At 44.5% G+C, this 27,547-nt stretch overlaps 1 protein-coding gene across 6 annotated transcripts in view; it reads left to right on the top strand.

The window, feature by feature from the left end:
- Positions 1 to 27,547, top strand: part of DENND5B (DENN domain containing 5B) — a 1,683,961-nt gene that overhangs the window by 670,689 nt on the left and 985,725 nt on the right. For all 6 annotated transcript variants that reach the window (XM_069628551.1, XM_069628550.1, XM_069628552.1 and 3 more), the window contains one exon: positions 12,378 to 12,528. In XM_069628551.1, the coding sequence (XP_069484652.1) occupies positions 12,378 to 12,528 (151 nt within the window). The remainder of the gene's footprint in view (positions 1 to 12,377; positions 12,529 to 27,547) is intronic.

Genomic DNA, 27,547 nt, shown 5'->3' with positions numbered 1-27,547 from the left:
TCTGCGATTCCAAAATCTTTTTGCACAGTATATGCAGTAGCTTCTTGTGGCATAACACGAGGTGTAGAGTGGCACTGTCGAAGCTCCAGAATCCATACGAACAAGGGGGCCCAATTTTGAATTATATTTTGTAGCGAGCCAGCTGCATTTTGTGGCCAAATGGCTGTCAGATGGCCAAAGTACAGGTTACTACAGGCTGGAAGTACTCTGTTCTTTTTGAACGAAGTGATATGACTAACTGACACAAGCGAAATTTGCTTGCACTTGTTGTGCCTGGGGAGAGTAATGTGGCATAGAGCATGTTTGCTGTTAGAGAACTCAACACTGTATTCCCTGCAGATCCCGCTTGTTGCATTGGAAGAGGTGGACTAACAATTGAGGTTTACTGTGGGGCAGTTCTGGGAACCAAAGGCAGTAGCGACGATGGGAGATATACTGCAAGAGGGGGTGCCTAAAGAGTTTGAGGAACTGGTAAGAGACACAGGGGTGCACAGAGGGCAACGCCGTACATACACCAGCCTCCAGAGGAGTCTTGGGCGCAGATGGCCAGAGACTACAATGTCCTTACATCCAGACGAGACCATAGAGAATGTTTTTGATTTGGTAGAAGGAGGGCACAAAGTCTCGTGGAAATATCAACTAATAATGTCTAAGATGCAAGGGGAATTGAGGCAGAAGTCGGATGCAGACTTACCAGAACTAATAATGTCGGATAGTCGGACCCCTTGCTCACTATTCTTAGAGAGGCACAGCTCCTCCCTACTGATGAGGTCCAACCAGACCGAAACACGTGTCTGGGGATGCTGTTGGTACTCTTGTTCAGAGGAGAATTGCCCAGCATTTCGGTGCTGGACTGCCCCAGGGCAGGACAAAGACTGATATGTTTGGGATATTTCTTCTCTGTGAAAGATAGTGAGCTAAAGACTCTGGGTAAGTCTCTCGTAACCAGGACTAATGTCTGGCAGAGAGCTTCCCAGGACCCCCCTTGTCAATTTGGATAGTAGGTGGAGCAGAGTTATAGGATTACATAAAAAGGTGTTGAGGAATGCACAACTGCAACAGATCCAATTGTTACCCCTAGGGCATATCTGACCCCGAGCGAAATTGCCAAATTGAGCCAGGCTGCAACACAAGCATGCCCGAAATGTGGGGAGATAAATGCAGATCTAGTGCACATGTTTTGGGCATGTATAGAAATGAGTAGATTCTGGGGAGAAGTAGCCCATGCATTGGCAAAGGTAGAGATCACTCTGGACGTCGGATCCCCAACTGCTTGTCTGCTGGGGGTATTCCCAGGGCCCAAAAGCTCTAGAAATGTAACTAAGCTCAACGACCTGGCATATATACTGGCGAAACGTAGGATAGTGATGGGGTGGAAAGCACAGATGAGGCCATCTGTACGGACGTGGTGGAGAGACTTGTTAAAATAGGCAAACGCGGAGACTGTGGTGTTGCAAGAAGCGATGGGTCCCAACACGGAACAAGGAGAGGGAGGTGTGGAGGCTTGAAGACAATTGATAGCAGATTTGGTCACCTCGGAACAGGGAGACAGATAGTTCCATCCCTATCATACAAGAAGGTATCGGGACTAGGGGAGATGAGGAATTAAGAGCGATACAGGAGCATGGGTGCGAAGTAGACCAGGGGAGTGGGGGGCGGCAGTTGGGGGAGGAAGGGGACGGCGAGGGCAGACTGACAACATTTTTATGTGAAATGTTGTGCAATGATGTAACATGTCTGCAAGTTGCCATGGTTATGTAAAACTCAATAAAATTGTTTAAATGCCTATAGCTTTTTTATTTATTTTTAAACGATTCCATACCGTGACAAAAATAAGTACTTTGATGCATACTTTTGCTTTGCGTGTTATGTTGATCTTGACACACGTGGTTTTCATTTAAAGGGATGGCCATCGTTAGGAGGGTTCTTATTCATCCCTTACTTGCAAACCAAGAATTATGAATCCTGTGGATGCTCTGTGTTTCCTGCTCAACGGCTCTTAAAATAGGATGTTACTGCCTGGATAAATTTATGAAAGAATTAATGAATCTCTTTCAAGGTTAACTCATGATATGCATTCTTGTTTGAGTACCCAGATTGTCTCAGATGCACGCTAGGGAGTTTTACAAAAGTCCACCTTAGGTAAGACGTTAGAAGAGACTCACTTGGGCCAGAGGGCTCCAACTCTTAGCATAGACCTGAACCACACAAGTGTAGGTTGGTAACAATGGCTGAGCAGCCAGGCATATTTTAGGAGGGAGAACAGGGCTGTAGTTGGTATAAAGAACTTGGGTATATACATAGACCAAAGAAACACTGACACACTAAACGTTAAAACATTATTTCATTTTATACATACACACTAAGATAAAGTTAAAAGGTAAGAACTATAACACACAATAAGCAACTTTAGGAAAACCATGCATTATTCACATTAAGTAAACCACTTTGTAGTACTTTTCAGAATGGCAGTATGCAATTCAAAGTTAAGTAAAATACTTTTGTAATAACTGTTTCAGGTAAGATGAAACAAAACCAACATAAGGTAAGCAAATACTTGGGAATTATTTCAGAGACCTGAAACTTTAAAAATCCATCCCTAATGAGTTATGATTGTCTCAGAGTCAAGTTCCCCTCTGCCAGAACAAGCTCATTTGAATCACTTGCCTGCAGATTCCCTCTATCGCACAAGAAATCATCACTTTTCACCTCCTCAAAAGACCACCTCACAGGAGTGACTTCGTTGCAGACATCTCCAACTTGCACTTCTCTGCCAAATTAGCAAATTTAAATGTCTCTGTGATTGTAACGTCCTCAAGTTTCAAGCTGACAACCACACTCGAAGCATGCTTTTCGCACTGACTGCTTCCATGAACCTTAAGCAAATTGTGCTCTCCCCCACACACAACAAAGGCAACACACTAGACTTAGTCTTAACATCATCCCCCTGCATCACCTGTGCAGACCATGACCCTATCCCACTTGATTGGTCTGACTACACCGCCATGACCTTAACCTTCACCCACTCGACTACGGCTCACAAAGGTAAGGCTAAACACCCCCTCACTCAATGTTGCTCATTCAAAACCTTACCAGTCCATGAGCTTGAAGCAAACTTTGCAGACTTCCCACCATAGGGAATGCCTTAGTATTCGGGCAACTTAGGAGGAAAAATGTGACGCAATCAACACATTTATTACTGAAATAATTGCCAAAGTTCAAGAGACCATCAAATCAACCTCTCATAGCATTAGCACCCCCTGAACCCCAACACACACACTGCCACTCTGGAGCGAATTCTCTCCTCTTAACCCCGGATCTCCTAAAAAATGATTGCCTCCCTCAAACCTAATTCTTACTTGGACGGTATCATTTCCGGCCCCCAACATCAAACAATTGATGGGCCAGTGCTCAATGCGCTCCTCAGTATCATCAATTCCTCCATTGCAGCAGGATAATTTCCGGACACCCTCAAGACTGGACTGAAACAACCTCTTTTGGAGAAAAGAAAAACGTAAATCCAGATGACCTGACCAACTACAGGCCCATTACAAACCTCCAGGTGGTGGTGGTTGCTCTCCAAATTATGGATATGGGTGACTCATGCCTCCTCGTCGTCCTTGACCTCTCTGCTTCATTCGACACGTCGACCACTGCATCCTTATCTCACTCCTTGCTGAAAGGATGGAATTCTCTGGCACTGTCTTGTATTGGGTTACCTCCTTCTTCTCAGGCAGGCACCAGGCAGTCCAGATGAACTTGTTGCATTCTAACCGGCTCCAGGTCTCCCCCAAAGCTCCATCCTCTTACCAATCCTTTTTGATCTTTACATGGAGCCTCTGGTCACTATCTTCAAAGATCCCAATATAGCCATCCACTAATACGCAGATACCCAGTTGTACACTAGAGTAAATGGCGTGCAGGACATTATTTGTCTGTGATTACCTAGCAATCATCCACTCCTGGATGTTGACTACCTACCTCATACTAAACCCTTCCATGACTGAATTCATCCTCATTGGTCCGCCGCTAAAACACAAATTGCTTAACAATGGCTAAATGTGTGCCTAGAAGTATTTGATCCAGAACTCTCAGACTCTGCAAAATCATTAGGCTTCACCTAGGAAACACATAGAAATGAAGGCCCAGATAGCCTGGCTCAGAATCTCTACCCCTCAAAAAAATCAAACCCTTCATTCCACTGCAGGACTTCCAGACTGTAGTGCCCTTTTGGTCTTGCACCTCGATGGGGGAAATTCTTTCCTGATGGAGCTCCAGCTGCTAATTTGGCTCCCCTAAAAGCAGTTCACCACGCTGCAGCACGTCTTATTGCGGGAGCACAGAAATTTGACCGAATGATCTCCATCCTACGCGAACTACATTGGCTTCCACTCCAAGCCAGGATACTGTTCAAGACGACATGTATCATCTACAAAGCATTCAGTAGCACATAGCATACCTGGTGGCTATGCTGCACACATCTGGTGGCAAACACTCCTCGCACAGCAAATCGACCAACCAGCTTGAATCACAACTCGTCCGTAAAGAGAGGACCTGCAAACAATCGTCCTCTCGTCATGCACCCACCGTCTGGAAGTCTATCCCGGTGTCAGCTTGGACTGCCCCCACAATTCTCCAATTTAGCAAATCTCTCAAACATGGCTCTTTCAACGACATTCGACCAAGGACGAATTCCAACGGGCGCACACATACCGACGCACTGACCTCACAGTACTGCCCTACTGTCAATGATGCCAGCCCAGATGCTTGCTATCCAAACTCTGTACAGCGCTCTGCTGCTCTCGAGCCAGGTTTGCTCTTCAAACAAAAAAATTATAATAAACCGGTAAGGCACAGCTGTATAAAGTTATAAGTTCCAGAGGAAATCTTCTGTAGCAACTAATTAACGTTTTTAGTTGGAAAAAGGGTCTGCGACTTCAGAGAAGTTTCCCTGTAGGCACACTGGCGTTAGGCCTGGCCGAACATGAATGGGAAAACTCCCAAACACACGAATCAGCACTCGAGCAACAAGAAAGCAATAGTTGAGCTCTGGCTAAGTCCCCCACGATGCAGCAGTACACCCGGTTACTTGATTCTTGGTCAGGCAGACAAAGAAGAAACACTGCAGTGGATCTCGCAGGAGCAGTCGAGCAAAAAAACTTCCAGCCAAGGATTCTTATCTTCTCACGGCTCTGAGGTTTTGGGATCCTTTTCAGGATACCAGATGAACGGTTGTCGTCTGATCGATTCGCCTTAACTTTCTCGGTCCAGCACTCTGGTGAGGGTACTTCAAGTTGGAGTGGAATCTTCTTCTGGACATCCAGAAGGAGTCCACCAAAGTTTCAGGAAGATTTGATCTTCAGAAGGCTATGCACTGCACAATGGTCGCAGTTCCCACGGTATTGGCGGTTTCAAGGCCAAGAAGGTTGCAGCTCGTCATGGGATGGCTCAAAACGTATTGGTCCCACCAGTCTAAAGAGGAGAGGTGCCCTCTCCGGAGATCTCCTGATGCTTGGAAGAAGGGGTCGGACAACAGCGGTTACTCGGAGGGCTTCTCTGGTCATCTGGAAGTAGCTGCAGGCATCTTCACTTCTTCCTCGCCAGTTCATCTGTTCAGGTGTCAGCTTGTCTTCAGCCTCAGGATCCATGCCTTTTATGCAGGATGCCAGCAAATGCACCATTCAAACTCTGAGTGGTGGCTGTCCTTTTAGGACAGCCAACCCCCCAGTTGGAACTGGTTCCAGGCAGGCACACCAGAAGACAAAGAACAGCAGTGTTTTGGACTCCTCAGTTTCCTGTCCTCACAGACATGCTGGATCCTTGACACGCTTTAGAAAGGATTCCCACCGAAGACTAAAATTAAACCTGGACCTCCCCTACCCAGTAAGGCCGAAGGACCAACAAGGGACAAGCAAATGAGAAACGGCAAAAAAGAATACAGCCACCATTTTGGGTATATGGTGACCCTTTTGTGCATTACTGCGACTGTGGGTACAGCCAGGGAGTAAAACATACACATTAGCTAGGATAAAACCACTGCCACCAGCCACTCAGTTTATCTTGTCAGTGTAACCAAAACGTTACAGGAGTAGTGAGAAAGAGGATACTGTGTAACCCCCTCAGCACTCCACATAAGGTGGGGTGTGCTGATCTCACAATATAAGTTAGGAAGGACACTAAATATCCCTCTGCCCTTGGGAACGTAAGTTCTCAAAATTAAAATAACATAAAATAAAAGGGACGGCAAATGGGCATCCAGTAACACTGCACAGAGAGTGCTGTGTGTATCAAAATGCAATGACAGATAGCATAGAATTTGGAGGTAAGTTTCACTCCAAGATGGAGTTAAAAAATGAAATGCAAAGTATCCCAAAAGATGAGGTAAAAGAATGAGGGAGTGTGGAAAAATGTTCCCACTCACTCAGAGGAACAAACAAAAACCCATAAGTCCAGCAAAAAGAGCTGGGGGACTCGCATGTTGAGGAGATTATGTATACAAATGAAAATATACCCTAACACGTGGCAAAAGGGTTTAACAAGATAAATAGTAGGACTGTGCTGGTTAATGTTATAAGGATGTACATTTTTGGAAGCACTATTGGTATTTTATGTTTAGAGACTGTTTAGTCATACATTGTGAGATAATTCGGAATTGCCTGTGTTTATGGTAACTGTATGGGTTTATCGACTTTAAAAACAATATGAAATCTCATTCCCTAAACACCTACAAGACCCTGCCTCAACACCTTTTGATCTACTGCAAGAAATTCTTTTTTTCTGTGAAACTGCCCTGTCTGAGAACATTTCTAAAATAACTAGCTAACAAACCAAGAAATATGGGTGAACATGAACTTTCTCTGTCGCTTAGTCAATTTCCAATCTTTCATCATGGCTTTCAAAAGGTCTATCTTGGTCTGATCCTATTGAAATCGACCATGCAGAGGAATCTCATAGCCGATTTCCTTGCACTGGTACTTCCCCACTCTACCTAACCTTTAATATTGTCTTGTACATGGCCTCCCCAAGAATTATTGCAGCATTCTCTGACCACCCGCTAACAGTACTCCCAACTGTTATCCTTGAAATGATTTATTGCAATATCTCCTCCGCCCTGGACCGGATGAATTCCTTTTAAACGGTGATTACCCACTCTTGGTATACTGGTACTCTTCATACAATAAAGTATCGGGGCAGGGTACAAGATGTTGGTCTCATTATGAGTTTGGTAGTGCAGTATAAAGACTGGTAGTAATTTGGTTACTGCCACTTTACCACCAAATGATATGCTTAGTGCAGGAAATATCTTCAGCCTGGGCTGAAGGTCTCGCCTCCAGTTTAATGGCAAACACTGGATAAGTTATTGCTGGTGGAATTACCACCCATGGTAATGTCTCCAAATACCCATTGGAGCACGATGGACTCCAGGTATGAAGATTAACTTTGTCACTAGCACACTCGTAATTTGGCAGCAAATTTGCCAGACTTTAACAGTAGTAGCAAATGTGTTTGGCAGTATTTACGCATGAAATACCACTAAACTCTTAATTAGGTCCGTTGTTTGCTTAAGACCTGGCTGTCAGCTGACAGTATAGACTGCCTCGTGTATCCCAATGATTACAAAATTGAATTTGCTCTATGCAAAGAAGGCTCATGCCAAAACAATATTCGCTGGTTTCTGATCTATATAGAAAAGATATAATAAAATAATAAATCACACCCCAAGTTAATGCATACTCTTCGGAGTCCTGAATCCGAGGTACACATTGATTGTACATTACGATTTTTATCTGTTTTAAGACTAACACTTTCAAGACTCCTTACCTTTTTTAATTTTAAATGTAAATTTTCATTGGTATTTTTATAAACATGAACACATTCGAACATGAATGCAACCGCCCCCCCCCCCCCCCCCCATCCAACTCCCTTGGTTCGAGTGACCGGAAGTTTGGCAGTTCCCTGGGTGTGCGGCTGCTGCGGTAAGTTTGTTGGTCACATTCTTTCGATCTGTGGCTACTCTGACTGTTGTGCCTTCATAGATCTCCTTCTCCAGGGCGTTCAACTATGCCCAAGAGCCCCATGGCCCGCGGGCCCCATACAGCCCTTGCCCCCTGCTTCAAGTATTTCAGTAGGGACAACCAGTCTGTGTTAAACCTATTTTAATCCCCTTGAATGGAATATGTAAACAACTTCACTGCCAGTAGGCTCCATATTTTTGCCACCCATGGTGGTCCTGAGGAGGGTCCCTTGTTTTCCATTTGCGTACCAGCACCAAGGCAGCCGCCATCAACATAATGACATATAGCTTACAACCCGCCCTGGACTTGACAGACTCCAGCCCCCCCAGCCCCCGAGCCCAGTCAGCACCAGTTCCTTGTTTCCTGTGCACTTGATTCCTAGTACTTGCTCAATTGCCGCTAGCACTCTTGCCCAGTATTTATCAAAGGTAGGGCATTCCCACCATATATGATCCCAGGTTCCCACCGCCCGCATTCCCTCTGAGTTGCGAGGCCCCTGGATACATTCTGTGAAGTTTTGATGGGGTCATGTGCCACTGGACGATCAGTTTCAGCCAGATCTCCATGATTTGGAGGGATCTTGTTAATTTGGGAACCTGCGCCTATAGCCACGTTCATTCTTTTTCCTCAACTAGGCAGCCCGCAGCTACATGCCAACTTCTCATATATGGCCTCATTGGGGGGGGTCCTCTCCTGATTTCAGGTGCTTATATATTGCTGTGATCAAATGCCTGCCCCCCGGTTCCCTATTAAGGTACTTTTTGAAAGGGGTTAGTTGGCGAGTTGCTGCTGTTGCAAGGTGGGGTGATGGAGCCAGTGCTTCAGTTGGATATAGGCGTACCTTTCCCGTTCCCCTAGGGCGAGGTCTGATTTGCATTGATCAAATTGTTTCACCTGCCTTTCACTGAATATGTCCTGTACTAATCTGCAGCCCCCTTGTTGCCATGTATCAAATGTGAATGTTTTGTGTCCTGGGGTAAATTGCGGATTGCCAAAAAGTGTTGTGTTGGGTGATGGATATGTGAGGTGGGCCATGTGCACCGCTTTGTCCCATGTGCGGCCCACTGCTGCAAGGACCGTACTACTATACATCTGGGTTGGCCTATCCTCCCTGGGCTTCCAAAGGACTCCCTAGAGATCCTCCCACACCACCGCTCTATCCATAGGTCTCCATATTTTCCCCCCGATCATCTTTCTGCCAGTCATAAATCACTTTCATCTAGGCATCTCTGTAGTATGCCCTAAAGTTCGGGTGGCCCATGCCTCCTCAGTCTGTAGGCGCTCTAATCAAGTTGGCGTCCACTCTATTGCTGTTCATTTTATTTAGGGCCCTAAACAGTACAGCAGGGACATAGACCGGTAGGGCTGCGAAGTAGTACAACAACTGCGGGAGCACCAAAGTTTTTAATACATTGATACGCCCCAACCACAAGATATCTAGCGGGCCCCAATCGATCATGTTGGTCTTAAGTTTCCCCAGCAAAGGCAGGTAATTAGCCTGGTATAGTTGTTCAGTTGTCTTGGCCCGTTTTATGCCCAGGTGGGTGATGGAGTGCCGTGGCGGCCGCCGTCAGAATGATGAGGTTAAGGATTTCTGTCTTGGAAGCATTGATTTTAAGACCCGCCGCAGCCCCAAAATGTGCTAGCTCCCTTTCTATTGCTGTTAAGGCAGTCTCTGGGTGAGTAAGGATAGTATCATGTCGTCGGTGAATGCTGCAATCTTGTGGGTTCTCCCCGTGAAGGGCACTCCCGTTCTATCCTCATTAGATCTTGCGCTTCCAGAAAAGATTCCACGTGAAGAGCATAAAGTATTGGAAAGCGGGCACCGCTGCTTAGTACCCCTCTCAACAAACACTGGTTCTGTGTGTTGTCCGTTTACCGACATGCAGAGGGTTGGGTGGTGGTAATTGGCCATAATCTTGTCCAGGAATTTGGGGCTGAAGCCCATTCTCTGCATGGTTGCATAGAGGAATCCCCACTCCACCCGATCAAAAGCCTTCTCTGCGTCTTCCGCCATGAGGAGAGCAGGGATTCCTCTCTTGTGGGCCTTTTCTATCAGGTGCACCAGTCTCCTGACATTATCGCCGGTCGGCCTACCCCTTATGAAGCCTGATTGGTCCGGGTGGACTCATTTAGGGATTATTTGATAGTCTTGTCGCCAAAGCCTTGCCGTGGATCTTGGAGACTACATTTATCAGAGCGATGGGCCGGTATGAGCTGCATTCAGTGGGGTCCTTGCCTTTCTTATGAGTGAGGACGACTTTCGCCTCCTCCATCGTTCTTGTAGTAGCACTGTCCCTGCCTATTTGGTTAAAGAGGGTAGTGAGTTGAGGAATTACGATTTCCTTGTGGGTTTTATAGAATTCTGCCACATACCCGTCCGGTGATTTATTGATAGGTAATGATTTAATCGCGGCCCTGACTTCGTCCTTTGTTATATCCTGTTCTAAACTTTTGCTCTCCTCTCCAGAAATGCAGACTAGGTGTACTTTGCCTAAGTATTCTTTCTGACTTGCCGGTGAGGGTTCATCCGAGGTATAAGGAGAGGTGTAAATTGGGTGAACCCTCTTTTGATGTCGTTGGCGCTGACCCCCCAGCCCCATCTTCATTTTCCGGATTGTTTTATCTTTCTCTTCCCTTTTTAGCATTCTCGCTACCAAGCGGTCCACCTTATTGGCTTTAATATAGTATTTTTGCCTGAGGTGTAATAAATTATGTTCTGGCAGATCTAATTGTTCTCGGACCGCCCTGTATGCCCTTTTGGTGGCCGTGGTCTAGTTCGTCCCCATTTTAGCCATTATCCCTTTTTAGTTCTTTGTCCAGGCGGGCCTCCTCTAGTCTTATTTCCCGGTACCTTCTCGCCTTAATTACTATTATTCTCCCCCTTAGAGTAGCTTTGAAAGCATCCCATCTCACCTAAAGTGCAGTGTCCCCGGTTTTGTTTGCAAAGAAGGCCTCTATTTCTTCTGTGACCTCCCAGATCAGCAGGTGGTCTTTGAAGAGGGGCATCGGTTAACGCCATCTCTACAGTCACGAAGGGGTTCCGTTCCTTTTTAGGTTAAGGATTATAAGGGCATGATCCGAAAGTATCGTACTGCCAAGTGTGATATCATTTGCTCCTCCCAATTAGCTACTTGAGACCCAGATGTAATCAATTCTTGAATGAGTATGGTGGGCATGTGAATAAGAAGTGTATCCCCGGTTCTCCCCTTGCAGCTCCAGGTGTCTACTAGGGCCAAAGTGCGCATTTTGCCCTTCAGATCATTTGTTGGTCTTCCCTGCAGGCCTGCCGAGCCAGAGCTCCTGTCTTTGGCTGGATCCCATGCAATATTAAAGACTCCTTGACACTTATCCTCACTTTTATATTTGCAAAAATCTTTTGCCGCACTACAAACAAAAGCCTGTACCGTGATAATACCCGCCTTCACACAACCCTGCTACACAATGTTGATGCAATTGTCCTTGTTTGTTGAACAAGAGGTTGCCAAATACTTGTGCACCTTAATAAGCATGCTCACTTTCAGACCTGCCTCTCCCCCCACCCCCCTGCCCAAAAGTGCCCATGTGGTGAATCGATAGATTCTCTGCAGGATAAATGCTGCCCCCCCAAACTACTATTACATCTGCACTAGCCTAATTTGTTTGCCGCCTTTACCAGTTAGCAAACAGCGGTAATGTTCTGTTGCCTTACATGAAGGTGTTCTGAAGTGGCTGCCAATATCTATATAGAAAAACTCAACTAGAGCTCTGCTTCCCAGTGTCCTAATGCCAGAACCCCTGTCCCCTCACTTTCACTCATTGACTTGGGTGTTGTTTCTGCAAAGAATCGCTCTGTGGGTGTCCACTACTTAGCCATGTCAGTAACTCTGGTGTGCTGTTACATTAAAGGAAGACCCCAGTATGAGCGAACACTGTTCCTGCCCCACTGCCATGGCTCCATTCTTTCTTCCCTCATTGTTGATGCTTCTTCATTGTTTCTCTAGCAGTGCAGAGAATTTTCCATAGGCACAGAAACAATGTTGGTAAATGTCAAAAATCTGCACTCCATAAGATTTATTTTCCCTCTTGGTAATTGTGCTTTGTAGGATTTGGCAATCATATTCCCATAGTGTATTAGGATTTCTTAATGATGTGGCCATCCCAAACAGATGAAAACAAATATTTACCGAGCAACAATGATTGTAACTATTCAATTTATTGTAAGTTATAAATTGAACTTTTCACCATAAGTATAATTTTATCATTTGCTTTGTTCTCAACTTAATGGATTCTATGCAGAGGATGTTCATGTTTAGTTGAATCTGAGATGCAATGCATATGTCCCTGATTATACATTTTAATAAAGATAACTATTGTTTTCAGCACAGTCCATCGAGCAGAGGTTATTGAAGATCGACCATACTGCTATCCACCCACATCTTCTTGATATGAAAATTGGTCAAGGAAAATACGAACAAGGGTTCTTTCCAAAGTTACAGTCTGATGTACTGGCAACAGGACCTACCAATAACAAGTAAGTCCTTGTTAGCCATTAAAAGTGTGAACCAAAAAGCAAGCAGTCATTGGGTATCCTGCATGCTTAAATCCAAATGTTTAATATTGTGATAGAACAAAGATAATGCACACATTTGCCTCGGAGTACATGAAGGATGAAAGCTTTGATCCTTTAAGTGCTTTACTAATATAGTGTTTTGTTATCAAGCATGCTCTCCCTACGAATTGAGTTGGCTTTGTCTGCTATTAACAGGAGTAGCTGTTACATTTTTGCCTTCCTCAGAAGGCTTAAACATTAATGGCCACAGGAATTCCACTTCTGCTTCAGGTAATTGTGTTTAGTGAGTGATCTTAACAGCTGAAACCGCTTCTTTTTAAAAAGAAATCTGTAGATATCTTAAAGCAGATAATTGGACTTTAGGTGTGATTTCGTTTTTAAACAGCTAGCCTGTATTTTCGTAGCCTATTCAGTCTTGAGTTACTCTAAGTTACAACATGTGGGCTGCCTGAGGCATCTCGTAGAAAATGATATGCACACAAGAGAAACGCTGCATAATTACACCACCATTGACTCCTAGGCAGTGAATGTTTTGCACTCTACTTCAAGAAAGGCCATCTGAAGAACTTAACTAACTTGTAGATGTTTTATACCACTCAGCAAGTTAGTTTACATTTGGTTTATTTGAGTTTCAGACTTTACAAACCGATTTCTCCACTATTGACCAAGGGTCCAAGTGTGTAGGTTAACCTTTAGGGCATTACTTAAGACATTTCAGTAAGGCGTAATGTTATAGTGCTTTTACATAATTTCATACCAAATGTGCAGTTAAATCTATATGAATCCGTTCCAGTCATACAATATATGATTATCTAGAATGAGAAATAGAGACGAAAAGAAGAAAAGCTACAGATTCAGATAAGTGCTTCGTTCTTTCCAAGATATTGTTAATAAGAAAGTAGTGCCTTAAGAAACCTCTTTGTTTCCAAGAGGTTACTTTAATGTGGTGCTGAATTGCCAATGCCTCTTTCCTGCTAGAAAACAGAGGATTCTTAAGACATCAGTCCTTGAGGAAATCCTGGACACTTCTGGCCCTTCTAACTTCTTGCAGTGAAGGTCAATTTGGTTAATTTGGCTTCCTGCAAGAAGTTCAAGAAGTGGGGGATCAGACAGTCCTGCAGTTTAAAGACGCCTGCCTCATGTTTCACTTTTGTCGTTTTCTACATTAGAACACCCTAGTGGTGTTTCTGTGAAGCTGATTGGTCAATCTGCGGGCTATACGCGCTGGTATAGCCCGCAGATTGATTACAGCCCGCAAATCGGGTGTTTGCAAAGCAAGCTGCTTGCTTTGATGTATATGAAAGTGTTCATATACACCCATGGTGCATATGAACACTTTAATACACACCAAACTGCCTCATGTTTCACTTTTGTCGTTTCCTACATTAAAGCAAACAGCTGTTTTTAGCATTGTCACGTTTTTACAAACTTTCCTTTTTTGAAGTTCTGCTGTTTGGCATCCTCTCATACTTTGGAATATACAACAACTCAGTGGTCCTCCATCATAAAACATAGTTCAAAACTTTTTGTAGTCTGTAATCATGCCTGATTGTTTTTGCTATTGAAAGCAATATCTTATTGAAAGCAATATCGCTGTTATTTGAAATGGTTTAAGATAATCTTAAGTGGAAGAAGGAAGCCCTCTGATTTGAGAAATTGCGGGTTGTGACAGTCACAGGACCAACATTGCATCCTACCCACTCTTTGCCTAAGTAGGAAGACTCTATTTACTGCACCCAGACTAGTTAAGCAAACTGAATGTTATCCAGTGCAAAGTGGAAAACTAGTACCCAAGAGTGTGAGGAGATCCTTGTAGAATATCCCTGTAGGACTCTCCTCAAATGCCCTACCAGAGAGTCCTTCTAAACCAGACCCTGGATGTTAGGTGGATCATCCCTGAACTACTCCTGAACCTCCTTTGAGAGCAATCAGTTCAGAACAACAAGGTCCCAAAGAAACAGTACTCTGGACTGCATCTCCCAAGATGCATCAGGTTTAAATATCCAAAACCCAGTCTATTCCGGAATGTCTGCCAAGGATTCAAAAAAAGATATGCTTTGGGGAAACACTAGCCCATTCAGATGGGCTTTTTAGTCCATAGGTGTGGATCCTTGCAGGGAACACCCTAACTCTACCCACACCCTCCCTCCCAGCTTTAGTGCTTGTGAAGGAGAACATATTTCCCCTCCCCTGCATCATTTAGAGGGATATTGAAATACATCCTTCTCCCTTTCCAACTGTTAGGGAGATTTATCATTTTTATGCTTCATCCCCTCTCCCAGTGAGTCCTTCAGCACTTTGGACTTCTGGACAGATTCTCTCTATATCCTGAATGCATGGAGCCTTTTTCCACTCATTCATTCTTATGGACTGTCTTTTGCAACTCTGTTCTGTGTTTTACCTTTACTATGGAGTCTTCCTTCCTCCATATCTCCTTTAAGGCATCTGTGTTTAGCTTTTGCAGCACACAGCTCCTTATGGACAATGTTGCTGGGAAACCTTTGGGTTCTCCTTTGAGTTTCCTTCTTTATCCTTATTACTGTTCTTAAGGGTAGAGGGATACTTTGTGTCCCTCCTAAAATGTTTTATTCTGAGAGATTGGTACACACCACCTTATGTGGAGTGCCAAGGGGATACCTGGTATCCCCCCTCTGTCTGCTTGTGTGACTTTTAAGTCACATATAAAACCTTCTAGTTATGGCTGGTGGCAGTGGATGTGTTCTACCAACTATTGTGCAATTTATTTTACCGCAGACTGTATTTGCAGTTCTGGTTGTGCACAATAGGGTCACCTAAGTACTAACTTAGTGGCTTCTTTCTTTTTTTGCCATTTCTAGTGTGGTTGTTCTTTGTTAGCCCTTCTACCATTCTGGGAGGGGGGATGTCTGTGTTTGTGTGTTTTGCCTTTGGTGGGAACCCTTGTTCCAGTGTGTCTGGGTAGGCAGGAAGTGGGGGGAGGAGTTTTTCCACTCCCCTGCTCTTTGTCTGCCTGAGAGCTTGAATAGAACTAGCTCCCACTGGGGGTCTGGCTGTTCTGATTGGACAGCCACTCGCCCCTTTCTGTAAACTGCAGAGAGAGATTGCAGAGGAGTGTGTGCTGAAACTAAATAAAAGGTGAGGTTCCTGAGGTCAAAGGCAAGTCAACCACCGCAAAAGGAAGTAACCAAAGAAGACGACGACCAGAGATGCCTGCAGGCCCTTTGCAACACTGTGAAGCGACCACTACTATCCTGACCCCGTTGTCTATGTCTCCGACTGAAACATGTGTCGACGTTTTTGTGAAAGATACCTGACCGCAATGCGGTATCAGATAGACCACGACATCTAATATTAGGGACTGGGTCATTGCTCAATATATTTAAAAAAGGGAAACATTATTTTTCGAATACTCATTGATGCATAAAACACCTTGGGTGTTCTTACTGTTTAAATGTCTGAATGAACTGTTGTATGTGGCCATGATTGTTGGTATGAAACTGTTTTTTTATCAGGTTTTATGATATTTAGATGATTTTTTTCTTATGTAACGAATTAATTGAATAAAAATTTGAATATGGAATAAAAGAGTGTCATCCCATTCTACTGATCCAACCTTGGATATCAATAAACCCGTTGTCTGTGACAGAGGAGCCACGAAGAGGATGACCCCGTCACTTTGGTTGATGGGACCAACTAGCTCTGGTAAGAGGAACTACAATTCGAGCCATCTCCAAGGTGCTGTGGTGTTCCTCAGCTGCAAACTGTAAATACAAGAAGACCTCTGAGCCAATCGTAGTGCATCGTCTAGCCAAGGCCGAATCCGTCCGAGTGTTTGCTGAGCTCTAGGTAAACCTCCAGAGAGACAATCCGTCCCATCCAAGTTCCCTCACCAGAGTGCAGGACTCCAGGATCCGAAGATTTACTGTGCAAATCGTGTCCTTTGGTGCTGCAAAAAAGGCATCAAAACAGCAGACTGATTAGGAAGCTGAAGAAAACGGTGCCACAGGTCCTCCTTCGAGACTGTTGCTGAGAAATCCTGATCAGAGTCCAGCCTTTCGTCACCAGTCCAAGGAATCCCCAGACAGGGTGCAGCGCTGCTATCCAGGGGAGAATCCAGCCACAAACATTTCTTCTAACCTAAGGTACTGTGGGGAGAAAAGGTATTGCTTACCTTAATCCAAGAAGTTGGCCCAGAGCGTTGGAGTGCACGTAGAAGTGTCCAAGTTGTCCACTCTTACCTCTGATTCAAGCTGCCAGCTTGTGTCCCTTTTGCGAGTCCTTTAACAGGGTCTCCACCGTTGTTATTCTTCTAGTATCCTTCCCTATTTACTGAAAGTATCGACAGGAACTTTTGCTGTTCTGCTGCTTTGCGGGACTTTGAGCCCGCTTCAAACAGACTTCTACATGGACTTAGTGATCAGACTTTTAAAGTGTTAACTTGCGCAAAAACTGCTTCTAGAACCTTAAGCTCTGCTACTGTTTGAGTAACCAACTGTTTTCCTTCCAAAAAGACTTTGTGGTTTTGCTAACTACAGTTAGTGCATATCTTTGACTGTGTGGGAGTGCGCGTTATTCCCGATAACACTGTAGAACTGTCATTAGTGTCAAGTTGCAACCGCAAGCAATTGCCAACTAAGCAGTGGCCTTTGAAAAGTATCTAAAATATTTCTATGTATGTTGGTTTAATTATCTAAGCATTTTAAGAATATTCTTTATGTAAACATAATATCCATTTTAATATACATTTATTGGTGTGTTTCTTTGATCTGCTTTACTAACTGGGTTCAGGGTTGTGCTTCTCTACACATGACATCTTACCCTTATGATGAGCCTGACTGCTCTGCCACTCTACCAAAGTTCCAGCAGTAGTACAGACTGAAACTAAGAGTTGGGGACCTGTATACCATTGGAATCGTTTTATGAAGTCTTACCTCAAGTCGACATTAAAACTCCCCTAACACCAACTGAACGTTTTTGCACAGGTGGGCACTTGCTTTTGGTTTTCCTGTCTTTTGAGATGGCATTATGAACACCAGAAACCCACAAAATGACTAGGCGGGAGACGAGGCATTAGCAGGGCTGCAGAAAAACACAAGTGCCTGCATTGGGAACAAACTGAAAGAAATCAAAATGGCGGCAAGCCTTTTAAAGACTTCCCTCCCCTGGCTTGGAATTGCAAGCTAATTATCCATTCAATCAAATGTTTTCCTCAGCCAATGGAAGAACGGCGAGGGCTTTAAAAATTAGCCTAAGATCTCTAGACAGTGTCTCTGAGCTGGGGGCTGAAGAGAAGTTTACGAAAGGCAGAGAGTATCATGGAAGGGGAACCCCTTGGACTCCAGAGGAGGCATGTGCTCCAGCAAGGGGAACAAGAGCACCTTAAACCCCATCAGAGAGGTGAGCTCCAGTGAGGGAGGGAGGGAAGATCCCCCACCCTCCCATGAACCCCAGGAGACCAGTATGCTCCTGAAAGGAAGAGATGGGCCCCTGGGAGCCCATAGGAGGGCTGTGCCCTAATGATTGGGAGGCCGGAATAGACATTTGAACCAAGAGAAGGTGAGGTGAAAAGTACTGAGAGAGAGAGACTCTGAGAATGTGTAACATAGGGGGGTGGAAGAGCCTCTTGCCCCAGGAAGAGGGGACTAAGTAACTGAGAAGGAGAGCCCCAGTGAAGGGTAGGACTTTTGGGACACTTTGCAAATGGAGGAAGCTCTAAATATAACTGGTGGAGAGGCATTTTGGTCCCCAGCAGAAGGGGGTAAAGCCTGAGATCTAGGATGTATTCATTATTTTTTTTGGTTCTTTTCAAAAACGACATTTCCGAAGAACATTTATTATAGCCATCATGAAACAATTTCCCTGCAATACTCCTGTTTTACTTTTGCGTAATTAAACTTTTATTTTGTTGTCCGTAGTAGTATGTTCCCTCGGATATGTGAAGGGTGTCCATTAGTAAATCCACAAATGCTTTGCTTAGCAAATGTGTGTATTCCAGACATCAGTGTCAGAATTGGCATCCTCAAATTCAGGTTTCTTCAAAGTGGTATGACGAACCAAAGGTAGGACTCGGACTCTGGGGACATAATGTTCCAAGGATTTTTAGGCTCTTCACTTATTAGTCTGAACTCTTGGCCAGCTTCAAAGAAAATAACAAACTCAAATAATGAAAATGCATTTGAAATTAGTTCAAAGTGTTAAGTTCCCATTTCTAAAACTCCAAAGGTTCAAGGAAAATATATTCTTGTGAGGATGAATTCAAATTATAACGTTCGTAGCCCAAATCCTATACTAGCCTACCACGTTTATAGCAAAACTAACACATTCATATGTAAAGGGTTTAACAACTAAAAAGATGCTTGACTGCTCCTTCTGTTCCAGGTTTTCTTCCCTCGATATAAAGTTCTTCAGGTGCCACTGTAATGGCTAAATGTTACAAGTAGTTACAAATAAAATCTCACTTGAGTATTTCAGTCTTTCCTCCAGCATTGGATCTTTCATGGATTCACATGCTTTGAATATTCCCGGCCAACGGGCTGGGAATCCTCTAACATTTTATCATAGCTTATAATGGAGCTTTTAAGGTCACTTTAGTAGCCCATCCATGTCCTTTTGGGTGTGTTCTACCTCTGCCAATGGGATGTCGAGTGACGAGCCCACCAACGAGGCCATTCTCTCGTTCATCCCTGTTCCAGGGTGTCTTCATTCTCTTCCCCCTCTTTTGGGGTTTCTTGACTTTCGTCCCCTCCTCTTGGGGTATGTTCACGCTGAGCAAGGGGTTGAGTCTCTTACGCTCCCCTTTCTCGCTTCTTCCCCTGTCCCTCTCTTGGGGTTACTTACCCCAAGAGAGGGGAATGAGTCATCTCCACTCTGGCCCCCTCTCTTGGGGTATATTCACTCTCTTTAGTTAACAAAGGGAGTGAGTCTCGTACGTGACTCCTTTTGAACTGGTCTCACCCCTTCTCACTTCTTGCCCTCCAGGAGTAGTTAGGCTCCCCACAGTCCCTCCCGCCCGGGCTGCTTTAATCCAGCTGGCCTGGGCTCCTTGATCAGATTGGTGTGGGCCTCTTTTCCCCTCTGGGTTCAGCTGGGTTTTTGATTTGTTGTCTCTTCAGCATAGCTACCAGGCACAACGCAGTCGTCCTTCCCCTGCATCAGGCTGCTTCCCATTAACCAGCGAGATGGGGAACCAGTCACCAGCTTAGACAATTTGCAACTGCACCTGCTCTCCTTTTATTCAGTCCTTTCTCCCCTTAGCGGACTACTGATTGGCTGAACTGTAAGACTTCACCATTGGTGGAAGTAGTGCTTACATTATAGCCTCTCACGGTAGACCACCTCCTATTGGGTAGTTCCTGTAACAGTTGGATCAGTTAGGGGCCCTTATTAACTCTCCCATGTAAGTGTGCTCCTACACGGTAGATGGTAGGTAAGGCTCTCTGTGTTCCTCTTACTTCATGAAACAAGGTCTTTATTTTATTTCCCTATGCCCTTGTGATGTTGTAGATGTTATTTAATTAATTTAGAGTCCGTTTTCCCATGGTACTCAATGGGGGAATATAACCCAAGTCTTCTACCTGGGAGGTAACCATTCTATCATTGTGCTATTTTAGTTTTACTCTTACTCAGTGGCGAGGGAGGCTGAAGCCTTTTTCTTGCAGCTGATCAGTGATTTTCCTTTCTCCATGCTGGCAGCGCGTTGTCTCGCTGCACGTTGCCAGCTTGACCAGCCGCGCCCTCCCTTCGCCGCCACAGGGATTCAGCGATGTTATCTGTGAGAGTCGAGGAAAAGCCTTGATTCACCAGTGGCCACTGCAGCCATTGCATCAACATCCAGATCAATTGTTCAGATCCAATGGCATGCCTACACAGCATGGAGGCTAAGGTAAATGTTCCAGCACGTGAAACTATTAGATTTTCCCTTCTATGTTGCTCTGTTATTGGGGAGGGGAGTCGCACTTCAAACTTAGTTTGTGGATTGACTCTGGAGGAATGTACAGCACTATTCAGTAAATTACGTATGGGTTGCTGCAGCAATGCTGGTGTCAATTTCAGAATGTAGACGCCTCAGATGTGGGAGCTGCTTGCTGCATGTACTTGGGCTTTTGGGTTGGGAGCACTAGAAATGTGGAACTACTGCACCTTGATCGTACCCTGCTGTGTGTGATGTCACTTAGGACAGCGCCCCACTGTCCTGGACGGGGAAAAAGGCAAGGCGTTGGAGACCCTGCACAGTTGCGCTAGATAGAAAGAATGGAAGGGATTATAATCTCCCAATTGATGAGTCAAAAGCTTTTTTTAAAAACATTTTTTTAAGTGTAACAGATTTGTTTATTTGTGTAGCCGACACATGTTTTGACCCTCAGGGGTCATTTTCAAGGCGAATTATTTGTTGATTGTGCTAATGCAAGTCCTAAATTTACGACTCATCAATGGGGAGATTATACTCCCTTCTATGCTTTTTACCTAGCGCAACTGTGCAGGGTCCCCAACTCCTTGCATACTTGGGCTTTTGGTGTTCTCGAGGGGGAGACGTGCAGCAGCTTGAGGAAGCCAGTGCTTCCAACTGCAAACCAGGCAGTATAAGGCATAGGTATCCAGTGCAGGTATCTGTATTTTGTCAGGAAGACAACTAGGATGCACAGAATACTGGGCACAACTGAATTTGTTTAGTCTGTTCATTTACCCACAAGACCTTTAAATAAAAAAAGTAATGGAAAAAAAGAACCAACTCCCACACTGTATGGTGTCATTTTACGTCCCCCCTAACCCATGTGGCGTTACTGGGTTCCTGAACCCTGTCTCCCTACCATGTTCTGCCCAGATGTAGTCTTACTTACATAGCCTCCTGAACCTGCGGTCAATACAGCCAGAGTACCTTTGCTGGGGTGACGAGGGCCAAAGGATCAGAATCTTCTGAGCCCAGGCCTTCACCCCTAAATCCTTGGCTATACTCACCAGGAGATTTGATTATTTCATTTACCACCGTGTCTACACTTCCTCTCTCCTCCTCGTAAGGGTCTTTTTCCTTCTCCCACCTCACCAATCTCCCTGGGGCTAACGCCGCCTTCTCTCATCTTCCTGTGATTATTAACTACAGGGTTGCCCTCACTCTGCACCTTAAAGGGTGTACTTCATCCTCTTTTGATGTTTCCACCTCCTCTGTGTCTCCCTCTAGCATTTCCGTATTGCTCCTCCATTTGTATTTCATTGTCATCTTCCTGTTCTCCATAACCTGCTCCATCAACCCATACCATCTGACTGGAGCTGTTGGATTTTATAGTGTGCATTGTGACAAATCTAGATAATTTGTCCATTCTCCCCAGAGGGAAACCACACCCTTTGAGTCTTGGTAGGTGAGCCTGCTATGCAGGACCCCTTACCCCCTTAGGGGTCTGGGCAAGAGGGACCTAACTGAGTGACTCCCACTCTGGAATGGGAGTCCTTGACCCCAAGAGAGAACTCCCAGTCCAAACCACCTTGTCTATATGGACGTGGAAAAGACTTAACTTCTGCACATCACAAAGATCCTTCTGTGACCCTACAGATAATGGTGAACCTCACCTGAGTGCCATACGCAGACATCACTTCATTCATTCTAATGACATGTATAAGACACGAGCCTTTTTTGAATGGAACGGAAATTCCCACGGTGGGAGGAGATTAAGTGCTATGCAAAGCTGAGCCCCTGGAGCACCTACGTCTGGAGGGGCGGAGCTCTGTCGAGCTGCCAAACCAGCAGTGACAGGCAGATCGAGAAACCTGGAGGCTGAATGGCGGGTGCCTTAACAGAGTAAGAGTCTCCAGTCAAGGCGAGACTGAGGATGAAAAGACAAGTCTTCCTGGATGGCATGGCCACTAAAGGTGTCCGGTTTGATTATACTCCAAATGACAAGCTTGATGGCCTGGCTGAATATGCAGAACTAAACAATCTTAAGTATCAGCATAAAATAATCAGAGATACTAACATTCAGACCAGGGTTGAAACGAAAATATTAATTTACGTCGGAGTATTGGTAAATGTTTCAATCTTTTGTTATCTCGGTTGCAGATTAGATGAGCTACAGAATAAAACTGAGTTCCAAAGTTATCAGTGCTCTAAAATGTTGATGCTTGCTACCCAATATTGTGCTTTGAATCAGAAATTTGGACATTTCGCTTTGAGCCAGTAATAAAATTTTACGAAACTAAGGTCTTACCATCTATAACCTATGGGGGTGAGAACTGGGGTTTGCCCACACTATTGGATTGTGACGCTTTGGAGGGTTGTTTCTGGAGGAAGGTTCTACACCTGCCAAACAGTGTTCCTGCAGCAGTTATTCGTTATGAGTTGGGCCTTCCTTCCATACAATTTTACCTTCATTGGAAGAAAATCTTACTATTGAATACCATCCTGTGTGCTAAGGAAGGCTCAATTTGGTGGCTACTAAAACGGTTGCTGCATGAGAAGTCCTGGATTGCCTTAAATTCTTGGGAAGCAGAGTGTTATTTGATTTGTTAGAGGTCTGGAATTTCAAGAGAGACAGCTTTTCAGAATCCAATCGTATTCGAAATGTGACTTAAAGAATGGGATTGGATTGACACAATCAGTAAGGTCAGAACATATCGTCAACATGCTGATCTGCTGATTGACGTTAGATCAGTCGGAACCTGTCCTGAATACTTGAATAAGTCACCCAGTAGATTGTGGCAAACAAGGGTGATGAGGCTACGGCTAAATCTTAGTCACACTAAATGAATTTTGGGTGCCAGAAAATAAATTCCGAGAGCATTGAGATAATGTCGCTTTTGCACTCAGCCTGAAGAGGTGGAGACACTGCACCTTATATTACTGCATTGCAGATCACTAGAGATGTGGCGCATGTTTTACTTTGGCAATCATATTCAATCTTATGCCCAGGTCCATACTGAAAGTGTGGCAACTCTGAACTCTTAGTCAACATGAATGGATGGTCACCGCAATTCACTTTGTAAAATACATTTTGGATACTTGTGAAAAGGTACATGACTAATTTGTTTTGCATCTTAACTTCTTCTTTGCAGCTTTTAGTGCTCTATTTTTCATTCTTGGAAAATCACTTTTACCATGTATGTTTGTTTTTTTAAATTTTAAATGAAATATCTTGTCGTACTCTGTATTTTAAATGAAATATTACTTTGTATGTTAGTTTTTTTTCTACGTTTTGTTTAAGGTTACTTTGCTAACCCAATAACAATAAAAAAGAATTAAAAAAATAAAACATGACCACTAAAGAGCAGTGTTGGGCCTGCCGCCCGCACCAATGCCAAGAGGAAAGAGGAGCCCAAAATCCCAAGCTCCTGCCGACAAGCGTCTTTTCACCACAAGTGGCACCAACTGGGAAAGAGACGCTACAGACCTGTGGTGGCGAGTGAGATATGACTGCAGGTTTCCAAGAGCACAGAAACCAACCCAGGCATGAAACCCAAAGCAAATGTAACAGGCTCACGGCCCCATTGAATCAGAGAGCAAACAGTACGAACATTGCACTGAAAAGCTGGAATAGCCACCAATACTACAAACAATCACGAAAACATAATGGGCTCCTCCAATACAGAGAGAAAAGGGTTACAAACAATGTCATATAAGGCTAGAATAGCCAGCAAAGTACGCCAAGTTAAGAGTGAGACAGGCACACAGCTCTCACTTAATAAGAGTGGGCAAAAATTCAGAAACTTCAAAGTTGAAGTAACCGCCAAGAGTGTCCAGGAAGCACCAACGAGGTTCCATGTCGAGACGGGGTAACGGGAAGCAGAATGCTCTACAACACTGACTGCATAGTGCATTAGTCAGAGTTCTGTTATTTGACTGGGCAAGAATCCTAAGCTAAATTGTATACTGAGAAATAAGACTTTGTACCACAGAGCTAAAGGACTTTTGGGAAGTCTCAACACTATGAAGGTGGGAAAGAAAGAGTGTATTTTCCAGTCATCCTGGAGGGATTGGAATATTTAAAAATAAGAAACTGTTTCCTTATCAGAGAGGGAAACTTTTACAGAAGATGGTTGTTGATTTGTCTAAAGTATTTGGTCCTAAAATTGTGAAGACATTCTACAAGAACTTTAAGACTGAGAACAAGTGAACTGCAATTGGGCCTGGTAGAAGTCCATGCCAAGGTCGTTGAACAAGCAGTGCATTTTGAGTTAGGTTGTTGTGGTAGGGTGAGTTAGCTAATTAGGACTTGGACAGAAGACTTTTCATTTGGATTGACAAGCACCCTTAGTTTTACCATGGTTAGGTAGGGAACTTCCCTAATGGCTATAGGTTAATTAGGCGTTTTTATTTAAATAAAACCTGTGAAACATGACTACACGTAGTCTGAGTCCTTCTTCTGCTTCACCACAGCTTCATTTCCACAGGTTGGTGTCTCTGGTATGACCTGCACCTGATAATCTAGTAAGGGATTTGATTGACTGTGCTCTGTATGGGTACATGAGGTTGCTTTGGGTTCAGTGGGCTAGGCTAAGTGTGTATTTGAGCCAACTGCCATCTTGGATCTTTTTCCTTTTTCTTGATTCTCGCAGGTGTTCACTAGGCCTTGCTAATTCCCGCGATGTCTGTGCACTCGGGACACCATAGGTAAGCTTAAAGGGTATTCTGTTTATTCGGGCGAGTAAGAAATGGGTGCTGTTTTGTCCACGGTTTGAGAATCTCGCCTGCTTAGACTGATGCAGACAGTTGCCTCCCAGGGCTGAGCCCTCAGCCTTTGGGAAGTTGTGAACCTGCCCTACTGTAACCAAGGGCCTACAGAGTTCTCATTGTTCCACAAACCATTGCATACATGCTGTTAGTCTCTGGCGAGTTTTCAATATTCTCTACACACAGGTTATCCTCTGCAATTACAGCTTCAAGCTCTGTCATTTGGGAAGGGGGTATCTGCATGAACTTGCAGGTCCGGGACTGGATAAAGGGTTTCTCACAGGACTGGCGTGAGAGCAATCGCGCTGTTGTACCCTGCCATGCGACGGTGGCCAAGGTAAAATGGCATGTGATCCTGCTCATGTCCAAGTCCCACCTACTAGCCCCCCAAAAGCTCCCCCCCCCCCCGCCCCAGCCCCAACATACACTGACTTAGGGTGACGTCCAACACAAGTCACCACCATGGTGGTGTGAATACCCATAAAGGGGACTAAACCATCTCTTACGTCTGGCCCCCTGGGTCCTCAAGTTTGTCCCTGCTAAGGTAATTCAATTAGTCTGGCAACAGGCTTCCTGATGGACCATCACCCTCACATTGGTTTCTTTAGCTCAGGACAACCAAGGCAGTGGTGCATGATTAGTGATTACTACCCACAAGGTTTTACTTGACCAACAGATGCCCCAACACAAAAGTGCCATTGGTTTTCTCTTTAGGTTGAAGTTTCCGGAAGATAAACAGGATGAGTTGCTGAACACTGTTCCAGGTTTATGTTTATACTACACCCAGAGCAGACGTACTTGAAAGGCATCAGTTTAAGGTTAACTGGATCTTCCTTTTTTCACTATGATCCGGGGCAGAGGATGATGGGATAGGGGAGCTCTGTACTAAAGGACTTCTCCTTACTTTTGGACTATTGAGTCTGATTAAACTAGACCATTGGTCTTCAGCACAGGAATATTGTGAATGTGTTTCACCTTAGTTTCGGTAGGGCTTGACAGTTCCTCCAAATTGAAACTCAGAAATGTAACGGAAGACCGAGTGAGATGACATTTTGTGAGTTTAGCAGTATGTCCCTTTTTCAAAACGGTGCCACAAGGCAAAGGTGTTGTATGCGCAGTGCCGTGCTTTTAATTAAAATATCATCCAGGTAGCCACCTGCAAAGGCTTAGTGGGGACAGGGTACAGCATTGTTACCCTCTGAAAGATAGCCATGGATCATTTTCCAAAAGGGGCACACTGTAAAATGTAATCTTAGGGTTGACAAAGGCCTGCTTTTACAGGCCATTAGAGACCAGTACGATTTGCCAATAGCTCTTGGTAAACACGATGGTGGGGATACATTTTGCAGGTGAAATTTGCTCAAACATTTAGTTAGTATGGGGCATTGGGTAGTAAGCCAATGCGGTTTTGACACAAGGACAATAGTTGATGCCCAGTTGACTTTTGGACATTAACCGAAGCTCCAATTTCTCTTAGAAACAAATATCTGCTAATGTGATTGCAGCTGAACTGAGACACATTTGTATTATAAAACTTTGTATTGTTATACAATTAAAGAACACAACCGACAGCCATGCTTGATTGGGTAACACAAATCGGTTACAGACACTTGGAAAAAGATCGCACAAATTTGGAACCCCTTGCAGTATAGCCCCTCCTCTCCAGGCCATACACATGTCCACTTCAGCAGTCCATCGGTTGTCCTGCCCCCACATGGATGCAGTGATCCTCTTTATCAATCCAATAGTTAGACAAAAATATGTATTCATACTTGCTGAATGTAGCCTCGCCCCTTATCCCCAGCTACACGAACCTCTGGTCCCTTGGCACAGTCGACCCCAACACCTCGGACAATCTATCCAGAGGACCTGAATCGGCACACATTCCCACAGTGTATGGAAAAAGGTACCTCCCGACCTACCTCATCGTAAACCATCACTGTCGGTCCTTCCCCACTTAAACAGCTCAGTCCGGGAATAATGCAAGGAGTATTTTGTATCGACAGTCTGGCCGCAATCCCCACTTCTCTCGGGAACAGACTGAGACGCATATTGTCAGCAATCTAGCTTAAAAAGGGAGAATCCCCTGCTTTGTGTACAGCATCCATGCTGCTGGTTTCCAACACAATATGCCTGCAAACCATTTATTTTCAGCAAGGTGACCAAGCAGAGAGACTTGTTTTTTTAAAGTTTTTTTTCTCTCACAAAGAACACCGATTGATGTCTCTATATTAATGTGTAAAAAGAGTTTCAGATAGGGAGCAGTGAACCTTAGCTGTAATACTCTGACATGGTTTTGATCACATGCCTTGACTAGACTGTTGGCAAATGTGAATGTTCTGTAGG

This window comes from Ambystoma mexicanum, chromosome 12 (assembly GCF_040938575.1).
Source record: "Ambystoma mexicanum isolate Mex_15411 chromosome 12, UKY_AmexF1_1, whole genome shotgun sequence".
In the NCBI taxonomy this organism is placed as follows: Eukaryota; Metazoa; Chordata; class Amphibia; order Caudata; family Ambystomatidae; genus Ambystoma; species Ambystoma mexicanum.
This window is presented reverse-complemented; position numbering and strand designations above follow the sequence as displayed.